The sequence below is a fragment of the Malania oleifera genome, chromosome 9 (assembly GCF_029873635.1).
Source record: "Malania oleifera isolate guangnan ecotype guangnan chromosome 9, ASM2987363v1, whole genome shotgun sequence".
Classification (NCBI taxonomy): Eukaryota; Viridiplantae; Streptophyta; class Magnoliopsida; order Santalales; family Ximeniaceae; genus Malania; species Malania oleifera.
Genome location: NC_080425.1, coordinates 54,588,404 through 54,600,097, shown reverse-complemented (window position 1 = coordinate 54,600,097; position 11,694 = coordinate 54,588,404). Strand labels below are relative to the sequence as shown.

At 38.7% G+C, this 11,694-nt stretch overlaps 1 protein-coding gene across 1 annotated transcript in view; it reads left to right on the top strand.

The window, feature by feature from the left end:
• The first annotated feature begins 4,460 nt into the window (after window positions 1-4,460).
• The window catches only part of LOC131163338 (phosphatidylserine decarboxylase proenzyme 1, mitochondrial), a 60,163-nt gene continuing 52,929 nt past the window's right edge, over window positions 4,461-11,694 (top strand). The window contains exons 1-2 of the mRNA XM_058119928.1: window positions 4,461-4,778; window positions 5,221-5,309. Of these exons, the coding sequence (XP_057975911.1) occupies window positions 4,628-4,778; window positions 5,221-5,309 (240 nt within the window). The 5' untranslated portion in view covers window positions 4,461-4,627. The remainder of the gene's footprint in view (window positions 4,779-5,220; window positions 5,310-11,694) is intronic.

Genomic DNA, 11,694 nt, shown 5'->3' with positions numbered 1-11,694 from the left:
GTTACATCCTTCTCGGACACCTTGTGCAGTTATTTCTTTCTTGATGACATATGTCGCACATGCTTTTCTTCCTACCTTCCCTTACGTCCATCCCATTTCGAAGACGTGAACTCTTAGGCTGACCTTTATACCAAGTATACGCAGTATTTGCTTGCAAAGTCGGCAATGAGGATGCTGGCCAATACGTTTCGTGCCTAATCAAATTAAAATCGGTGGCGTATGTCGCATAGTTCTCGGCTATGCTCTAGCATGCCTCAACATACTGGACAGCTTTCAGCCGTGTCTCTGCACATGCATCAAGAAGGTGGGAGTAGGAAAAGTGTAAAGCTTGCCACTTCCCACATGAGCATTCGTGTCCATTTATGCTCAAAGTTTGAAAATTGTTTCCTTCATGTGGCCTTGTTTGCGCGATTGTGATGCTAAAGGTACCCCTCGACCATTTGAACATCATGACTCGATGTGTGGTCGCCTTGAGCTTCCTTCTTTCCATCACTAGCAGGATGTGTGAAGTAAATGCATTTCCTCCAACTATTGTGTTACAAGCAACTTCCCGTCGGCTATTGAAATGATGTGCAACGCAATAAAATCTTAGTTGCACAAGGGCCGTTATTGGGAAGCTACAATCTCCTTTCAAGATAGCATTGAAACATTCCATAAGGTTAGTGGTCATGTTCCTATACCTTCGTTCACCGTCGTGGCACTAAGTCCATGTATGAAGAGGGATCTGCTCGAAAAACAACTTTGCTGGTTCTCCACCCTCATCGAATATCCTCTCCATCCCCTTGTTAAATTTTCTTATCTGATGCTCCCTTCCCACTCGCTCAGTCATATGCTTCAGATTGACACTCTATACTTTTGTATTAAAGTTGCTGACCATGTGTCGAAAGCAAAATCAGTGGTGGGCATGCCGTGGTTGCCAATTAGGATTTCGTTGCACTGTAGCGAGAATTCTTAGATGCCGATATGATATTAGGCAAATTTCGTCCCTATCGGTAATGGAACGAACACAACACAGAAACCAATTCCATGTGTCCAAACTTTCCTCTTGGACAATGGCAAATACAAAGGGAAAAATTTGCCTATTTGCATCCGGGCATGTCACAATTAGGAATTTACCCTTGTACTTATCGTACAGGTGTGTCCCGTCTACATATATAACGAAAGGGCAATGACGAAAACCTTGAAATGGATGCTACTAACAACCAAAATGCAGATACAAACGTTGGAGTGTTTTCGCAACCTGAAACAGGAGTCGGCCTCCACTTGTCTACAGTTCCAGGATTGTATGCGCACATCGCTTCCATCCACTTCGGCAAAATTTGATAGGAAATCTCCTAATTGCTGAATACTTGGGAAATTTCATTTTGTTTGCCCAACCATAACTTCTTATACGAGATTGAATAGCCGAAGCGACGATCTATGAACTTTTTCAATACGGCGATTGATGTCGACGCATCTCCCCTTATAAGATTCACTATCTCCCTAACAATTAGGGACAATGTGATTTGGTTATAGTCTTGCGAGAGAAGTTCATTCAAACACATGTGCGAACCACCATATTAGGTGATTTCGAATAATCTGTGTTTAATCCGATACATTGTACACACTCTCCATCTGCAATCAAACTCCTTACACCTAGTAACCCATAACACTGGGTTAAACTACATGACGTTGAAGTCATGGTGGGTTCAAGTGTGATAAATCCACACTGCTGCTATTAATTGATCCTTCGACCCGAATAACATCCCCCTACACAACTTAGATGATTCATGCCAATGAGTCGCCCGTATAGGAAGCTCACAAATCTGCAGCATCTACGTCAATTTGAGTGTACATTAGAGGTTCGTCCATAAATGGGCGTTGTAGATGACATCATTCGTTTCACCGGGGGGGTTCACATCATTGGTGAACTCATTTAACCCTTCACCCGTTTCCTGATCGTGTCTTCATCTTCTAAATTTACATCGTTTGTAATATTCATTCCCTTGTCTAACGCAACGTTTGCAATGGTGAACAACGATCTTGGACCTTCTGCGGGAACTTCTTCGCAACCTCCCCGTTCATCCGTGTGAAGATCATATCTTTTGTACATCAGCGGTTCAAACGACGATCCCAGACCTTCGTTCAAATCCACCGCATGTGTCTCACCAACCTCCGCACTTGTGTATGGTTCAATACCTTCGTTTGTAGTCATTTCATAATGACATGATTCTTGGGTGACTTCCTCCACTTCAACCATATGTTTGGAAGACGTCCCTATCTGCCTATCCGCGGCGACACCCATTTGAGGAATGATTTCCACATATAACTACACAGTTAAATATGTCGGACCTACGCAGTGTGCATCCAACACAATGCGCATACCATAGTCATTAGTTACGGGAACAACCTCATAGAGAACTGTATGATTGAACCCTCGCATAGGGTATCTTGCGGTCACCTGTAATGCATATTGCTCTTGATCAATATGCAAATATTCGTATAACTAACACATTCTAGTCCGGTGATAATTCCCCCCCATATACAACAAGACCATCACCGGAACACTGCTTTTGCTTCGTGTCATTTAGATCGACCCTCAGGAAATAGTAGAGACCTATGAAAACCAAATTGTATATATAAGTGCATGACATAACACCTCTTTTTGAGATTTTAGAGAATCAAAGTCTTCTAGTTTTAAGAAGAAGAAATACCTTGAAATTTTAAGATGTAAAACTACTGTGACAAGTAAAACTACTTTGAACACATGACTTGGATTGGTGCATGTGCATGAAGATGCTCATCTATAAATAAATTGTGTAACTAGTTAGGAAATTAATATATTTGTTTTGACAAAACTATTCTAACGTAAATCAAATGAAGTTTAAAAATTAGTTGAATTATATAAATTTAATAATAGTGTTCTTGTAAATTGACTTTGAAATATAATAAATTTCCAATCAACATAATTTAGGTTATTATTTATCCGAAATACAAATAATTTATTATAATATGTAATAAAAGTAATTTATGACAATTATTTTGCCCTAATATTAGTATTATTACCTAAATTAAATTATTTTCTAAATAATGTAAGTCATCATTATTGTCTTGTTACAATATTATTAATTTATGTTAATGGTATTTTTAATTAAATTAGGAGTTTTAATTATTATTTTCTACTTAATATAATTCACATTATTACTTTCTAATTAACAACAATACATATCATATAGTGAATTAACATACGATTGTGAAATTTTTTAATAATATTTCAGTAGTTCTAATTATTATTTTGATAGTTAATATAATTCATATTGTTATTTTTTTAATTTGAAATTATATATTATGATGCATATTTTTTTGGGCAAATCCGCTACAAAAAATCAAATCATTTTTTGAACACACCCTTAATTTTTAAAACCAAATCAATTTTCTTTAGATATCTCAAGAACACATGTAATTTTCAAATTCAATTACAAAAAAGGAATTCAACCCTAACCTAATATTAATTAACAACAAATCAACATCACATTAAATCACAACAAATCAACATATTAAATATATAACAATTACACATGCACAATACCATATAAGATATAATATATATTAATTATAGCATACTTTAGTTTTTTTTTTCAATAACAATTACAGCATACTTTAGATTTCCGAATCATCAAATATATACAATATATATATGTACATATGTATATGTCATATTAACCATCTCAAGACACAAATTAACCTAACTTATTTACAAATCAATACACAAATTCAACCCTAAACCCTAGCCTTAGATTATTTAACAGCAAATTAACCAACAATATTTACACATTCAATATATAATAATTTCAATTCAGTAAAATACAAATAATGAAATGAAAACCCTAACCTCAGATTGGGAGTTTCTTGATGCAGCTTCCAACCAAAAAATCGAAAGCACAATACTACTTTATGAATTTAAAATAACAAATCTTCAAGTCTTTCAAGTTAATCTTGAATGATCAATGAAACCAAAATAGTTTTAGGGTAAGAAAAATACATACTCCATTTTTTCCTTTTTATAGCTTACTTTCCAACGAGTCCTCCCTACTATGAGTTTCCGAACGGTCACCTGCTATGTCGAATGGTCATCTGTTACGCCCCTACGGGTACCCTATTGCTCCTATTGCTGTCTTTCTCTCCTCAACTTTCTACTCTTTGCTCTCTACTGTCTTTGCTTTTTGCGTTTGCGAGGGAAATGAAGGAGAAAGAAGTAGTTGAAGGGCCCGGTCTAGCAAGATTTGTTTGCCAACATGTTAAAACATGATTGTCTAGCCATATAAATCTCGCTGTCCAGCAAGATTTGTTTAAATCTCATCGGATGGTCCAGCAAGATTACGTAAGCATTAAAACGAACAAATTTTTCCCAAACAAATTATTATTTATTATTTTATTATAAAATAAAATTAAAATGGGAAAAAACTCATTATGCCGCCCTCACAAACGCAATCTTTCGGGTCGGGAATATTACCGTGGGAATCAAGCCAATGATTGCTGAAAACACAACCAGTCACTGATTACCCTAAGCTTGGGGTTGGGCATTGCCGTGAGACCCTTGCTGATTGGCAAACACAACCAGCAACGAATCCCTAACAATTTACCAACAATGAAACCTCGAGTTCCTTGGAGACTCCCTGTCTTCGTCCCCGAGACTCGCGTCAACCATCTCCTTCACCAACGTCTACGTTTCACTTCATTCGCTAGGAAGCTCCAGACAGCTCGAGCTACCATCAATGGCGGAAGTAGCAGTTCTGAAGGTCGGTTTATTATAATTCTTCGGTCTCTCTAAAACTCATTTACTTCATGTAGTGTTAAAACCGTAAGCAGGTTTACTCAGGTCAATAGTTGGCTTGTCAAAGAATATAACACATGTTAGTATAGTTCTTTTAACATTCTTTTGTCTTATTTTAATACCATTTCATATTGTTTCTCCCTTCGAGTATTTATTCTGCCACTGCGAACACGGGTGACGTAACTGAGGCCCTTGATGAGTAGTTGTGTGGAGTTGGACAAGTACCAATACTTGTACAATTCCACATCCAAGACCCCAACTTGATGCTTCAAAACACAACCTTTGGATTTTTTTTTTGATTTGGCAATGAACGAACCTGTTTATAATGGGAACCTATGCCTTTTTTTTTTTTTTTGGGGTCAATTTGGAGAACACTGCAGGACTTATTATTGAGTGGGCGTTTACAGGTAATTCTTTTCTAGTGCCTGGTGCAACAGTGGCTACCATCCTCATGCTTGGAGTGCTTCATGCACGTCGACTTTATGATGACAAGAAGGTGTGTTGGCTTTTTTGTTTTGCCCATAGAAGGCCGGTCTTTTGACAGAATACAATGTGTAATTGTTATTGGGCACTGACCTTGTCTCTTAATTGGAGTAATTTCCCCTTAAGAATACTTGCTGGAGCTCAAGGGCCTCCTTGTTGGGGGCTCAAAAAGCCCAAGCTTGCTTGTCCTATTTGCCTAGGTTGAAAACTTGAAAATCATTATACTATTGTAATTTCACATTTACTTTTGCTAGATTATGCTAGAATAAAAATGGCATGGAAAACTTTTTATGGGTAGTGGCTAGATATTGCATTAGGCTTGCTCACTTCCAAGGGGAAGCATCTAAGTAGTTTCAATCAATGCTCATTCCATTTTATTGTTGTATTATTGCAACTACTCTCTTTTTCCCCCAATGTTGTTGCCTTGATTGCAGACACGTTCTAGCTTTCACATTTCTCATATTTAATGGCTAGCATTGTGCTGCTGTGCTAATATGCCTTTTCCTTGTGTGGGTTTTGTTTGTTGCTTTTGTATTACCCATTTTGCTTACTTGATACTTGGAAGGAGATTGAAAGCGGCACACAATGTGATAGTAGATTAGCTTTCATTGTGACGTGGTGCAATTTCTATTGGGTAAAAAATATTTGAAAATTTCCCATGTCATGGTAATGGTCTCGCCCAAACTCCAATGAGGTATTGGTTGCTAACATCATGATTTTATCTTATAAAAGTTGCCTCACATAGTTGGAGTTTGAATCATCCTTATAAGTCCAAGATCTTCCTAGTATACATTAATGTGGGATTGTGATAGACTCTCCTATCTGATCTATGACACCCTTGACAGAGTGGCCATCACCGGCGAGATACCTTTGGGTGGCTTTGATACCAAATGTAATTATTTTGGCCCAACATCGGTGCTATATTTTGTTTGCTTTGGCCCAGCCACATGGTGTTTTCTAGTAAAAGAGACTCGACAAGTTGGAGTTTGAAAGTTGTTATAAGCCCAAGATCTCTTAGTACATGTTCGATGTGGAATCATGTGCATGTGTCTATTTGCTTTTATGCTTAAATAATTTATATGATATATAAAAGTACAAATAATATAGATCATTTCGTGGAAAAAAATATATTTATCTTTTTAAGATAAGACAAAAAATTTATAAAATAAGTTAACTTATAGAAGTATGAATGGTGTAAATTGTTTATGGATAAAAAAATTCTCATCTTTTACAAGTAAGACAAAACATTCCTAGATGAATGTGAATTTAGTAAAATTAAATAAAATTACATTTAGAAATTAGAATGTCTAGAAATTAGTGTTTAAATTGGGATTGTTTATTTTTAGTCTTTGCGAGGTTGTGATGCTCCCATGAATAGTTGATACCTTCTTGAAGTTGCTATCTTTGCCCTCTTTTGAACTCTTTAGTTAGAAAGGAATGCCATGTTTTTTAATGGCAAAATAACTCTCTCCTCTCCCCTCATCCTTTTTGGGATAGAGAGGTTTTCTTTGCTTCTTTTTGGGCACACCTTTTGGATGGGTCGGTTTGTTATTGTCAAACCTACAAAGGGATTGTAGGGGGTATTATTGTATTTTTACAAACCAAGTTGTAAATGGCTAGAAATAAGACAAAGGGCCTCCTAGTTGCGCCACACATCAGGCCAAATATTTGTTGTCCCCATTCCCCACATGGAATCTTATACAAGAAAAGAAGTTATTCTAGCCTTCCCTGATGAATTTCCACACACCTACAGTGCGTGGTCCTTTATCAGCTCGGTACGTCCAATTATTATGTTCAAGCCCATATTTCATAGCCATGATTCCCCACGAAGATAATCTTTCTTTGTCATAAATTTCCATAACCATTTTCCTAGAAGGGCTTCAAATCCAAGCCTTTTGAACGAATGGCTTCTTCACCATGATCCATTTGACAAGGTGGAACTTGAATTTCGCCCCCAAGCTCCTCCAAAGGAACCTACTTTGAATTCCTACAAGTATCGTAGCAATAGAAGCCGAAAGTGGTAGGAGGAACATGAAATAGACGAGGAGATTTGTCAAAATGTTTTTAATGAGAGTGAGTTTGCCACCTTTTGACAAAAAATTAATTGTCCATCTTGCCCCTTTTTTTTTTGAATTTTTAAATAATGGGATTCGGTAGTTCTTTATCTTTGAATTTGGCGCCGAGAGGTAGGCCAATGTAATTGATTGGGAACATTCCCATCTTACAACCCAAAAGGCTTGCAAGGAAAGGCCCGTCTGCAATATCGCTAATCGGAATCATTTCACTTTTTCCAAGGTTAACTTTCAAACCCTTGATCACCTAAAACCTTTCCAAAAAGCCTCTTTGGTTCAGAATGTGTAGAAGATCATCCCCCCAAAAAATGATGGTATTATCCGCTAACAGGAGATGTGTGACCTCCACGGACCTTCCGTTTTTGGTAACTCTTTGGCCTTTAATTAGCCCTTATTTGGTAGCTTTTTTCAATATGAGGCTCAACACCTCCATCCATCACCACAATGAACAAGAAGGGGGATATTAGGGTCCCCTCGTCTCAGTCCTTTGGAGGAACGAAAGAAATCAGTAGGCTACCCATTGATTAGTATTGAGGAGCTTGATGTATTGATGCAATGAGAAATCCATCTACACCAACACTCCCCAAAGCCCATTTCCTTAGAAGGTAGAGAAGAAAGCTCCAGTTGACATGATCAAAGGCTTTCTCCATGTGAAGTTTGCACACCACACTGCTTTTCCTTTCCCTCCGATAAGCATCCACCACTTCGTTAGCTATGAGGGCTGCACTTATGATCTGTCTTTCGGTCACAAAGGCATGTTAATGTTGCCCATTGACTGTTTTGATCCTTATAGCAAAGACTTTGGCAAGGATCTTATGAATACTTCCCACCAAGTTGGTTGGACAAAAGTCCTTTATATTAACAGCCATAGATTTCTTTAGAATCAGGGTAAAGAAAGTGGCATTGATGCTACTCAGTACTCACAAATTTGCTTGATCTAGAGAATTCCTCAAAGGTGTCGATAAAGTGCCACTCCAATTTGAGTAAAAGAAAGACAAGGAGGATCCATCTAGCCCTGGTGCTTGTCTCCATTGCATTCTTTGATGGCTTGGAGTATTTTCATTTCCTCACAAGGTCTCTCAAGTCACTGCATGGTGGAAGGACTAAGAGATTTAAAGATGATGCGATCCACTATAGGTCTGAAAGGTATCCGATATAGGTCTCCAGCTATTAGATTTAGAATAAAGGGCTTTATAGAAGTTGCGGATGCCCCTTTTAATTTCCTCTTCTTTTGTAAAGGTATTTTCTTGATTTCAATTCTAGAATAGGTGTTCAGTTTGCAGTGATCATTCATTGTTTAATGGAAGAGTTTGGTGTTCTGGTCACTCTCCTTGAGCCATAAGGCTCTAGATTTTTTGCCCCTAGGAGACCTCTTCAAAGCTAATAGCCTCTTTAAAGGCTCTAGATTTTTTGGCTTGAATATTTTCAATGGTATTTCTATTTCGCACCTTGAGCTTTTCTTTCAACCCCTTCCGTTTTGAAGCTAGAAAAAAGCTAGCTTTCCCCCCATCTAAGATGTGGACCACTAGAACTTAATGAGGTCCTTGAAGCCATTGTGCTTTAACTACATGTTCTCAAAGTAGAAAGGGGTTGGACCCATTTGACTCCTCCCATATTAATGAGGATAGGGAAGTGATCCGACATGGGCCTAGGAGGGAGTTCCTGAGTGATTTTGAGGAAATGGGTATCCAAATCCACTCGAAATAAGGAATCTGCCAATTCTTGAGGAGGAAGGTGGTTCTCGAGTGTTGGACTAAGTTAACGTAAACAATGAGGGCATTCACATTGGTGAAATCTAAGAACTTTATTATGCAACTATTCTCCAATTTGCCCTACTTCTTTCATGGGGTACATCACCATGTTGAAATATCCTCCAATAACCCATGGTTCATCCCGTCAACTTTTAATCTCAAAGAGCTAAGTCTATAACAGGCGTCCATAAGGTCCTTTGCGTAGGCCATAGACTCCGATGGGAACCTATAGAAAATTATTGTCTAGGTTTTTGAATAAGCACGAGAGAAAGTAGGAGTTGATGAAATGTCCTGCATCTCCCCAATATTGTGATTCCACAAAACAAGAATGTCTCTTCACATCCCTAGAGATCTCTAATCAAAAGTTGATCCATATTTCCTATTTTGGTTTGTTGTAAGTAGACAATGTCTACTCGCCATTCCTCAAGAAAGGATTTGATTAAAGTTGGTTTTGTCATTATTCCCTTTACATTCTAGGAGATGAGTTTAACAATGCAGCCTCGACAACTACTTGCCTCCACCATGTCTATCCATCCTCCCAATTTATCATTATTTACTAAACATTCTAGGTGTTGTAGCTCCTTGTTTGCGTCTAGTTTCTTGTTGGCGCCCATATGTTTTTTTTGGGGCTAAGCTGTGCTTCCTCTCTTTGCTTCTGTTCAATCTCTTCAAATAGTTCTATAGCTCTGTCTTCAAAGCCATCGGAAGACAAACTAGTGGTTCTTTGTCCATTTTTATTTTCCGTAGCACCAGTTGGAGACCTGCTCCTTGAAATGTGTGCTTACTGGGTCTATTCAAACACTTCAAAGTTGAGAGTATCTTGTGGATCAGCAGGACTAGGACTGATTTGAATGGTCTCTGAGTGGATTGTGGGGGCTGGAATTGAGGTTGCATCTATGGCTGGAGCTTGTGTTTTTTGGGGGGGGGGGGGGGCCCTGAATTTGGTTCCTCAACTTTACAAGAAGCAATAACCTGAGGAAGGGGGGGGGGGGTTCCTTTAAAGGGATGTTCTTGAGATTGAACGCCTTCCTCGTTGGCATGGATGGACCTTCAATGGAAATTAAAGGACTTGCAAGCATTTGGTTTGGTTGTAGGTGAAAAACAGATGTTGGGAGGCCAGAGGGGAAGGTCCCAAACTCGACAAAAGAGGAGAAAGAATTGGGCCTGACCAAGCTTAGCTGTTCTCCTCAACAGCACTCCCAAAGGATTGAACGACTCTAGTCGGCTTCCCATCCCATGAGTTTCTTGCAGCTGGTCAGCTTTTGGGATCAGTTGAGGGGGTTTGCCACAATAAGGGCAAGCACCGTGAATGCAAGAACAAGCAATTGCAAGCCTTGGCAAGGTCAATGGGGTTATAGTAGAGGTTGAGGTCTTCAATACCTCCAAGTTTGAGTAGGGAGATAGTTCCCCACTGTGTTCCGCTCTGGCCTTAGGCTTCCAAAAGGAGGGTGGAAGCAGCTGCAACATAAGAAATTTTGTGCCATCCCTTCCAATAAAAAAACCTTTAGGTCGAACAGATGCCTCCAACCATCGCTATTGGTTTCCAAAAGGGAGATGAATCTACCACTCTTGTTCAATTTCAGGAGAAGCAACAGGGTTTCCTCTTTGTTCCTCATCTTGCAAAACCACAAAGTCGAGGGGGTGACTCTCCTCGAACTTCGAAAGTCTTCCAAGATTGAAGGAATTGGGCAAGCTCCTTTAACTCCAAAAAAAGACGTGTAACTTGTGAAGTTCCATGAGCCTTAGGATGATTGTACTTTCCCTGTTGATGGCCAAGTCAAAGGTCTTCCTCTCAATCCACATTGATTGCATTTTGTTTGCCATGGGTGAACGCAGGAGGGTGAGGGATCCCTTATAGTTGCAAAGAATGAGAGATGAAGGAGCAAGGAGTCAGGGGTAGAGAGTAGGGTTTATGATGCGGAACCCCAAGAATGAACGTCCGAAGATCCCAAATCAGATTTATCAAACCCCAAACCCAAAATAAAATTCGACATGGTAGTGGATCCTTGACCTCTTGTTTGACATGAAGCACAAACCAAGAATATCAAATTAATGGATGAATGCCACAAAGGTAGCACCTTTGATAAGTTCGGTGAAAGTTCAATGAAGAACTTGAAGAGAAATAAACCTCATTTGGAATTGTATTCAGCCAAAAATATTCCCTTTTTCAATACAACAGAGAGTTGGCTACTTATAGAAAATAAAAGAAACTCATGACATCAGCTCGACCAATAAAAATAGGCTATGACATCAATCTAACCAATAAAATAGCCCCATATAACCTTAAGCATGCCATGTAATTTAATGAAACACGTGCAAGTCACATGCCATGTGCCATGTCATTTAATGAAACATGTGCAAGTCACATGCCATGCTTAATTGACACAATTGGCCCCTTATTTAGCCTATACTTGAATTAAAACAATAAAAATTCCCCAAACAGCCCCTATTGGCTTAAGGTTCCAGCTTCACACGCCTTTAGACAATTTACCATCTTAGGCTCTTCAAGAAAGTCCTTTTTTTTAGTGTCCATGGCCCTCATTGATTCTTGCTCAAGCAACTTCTCAATTAGTCC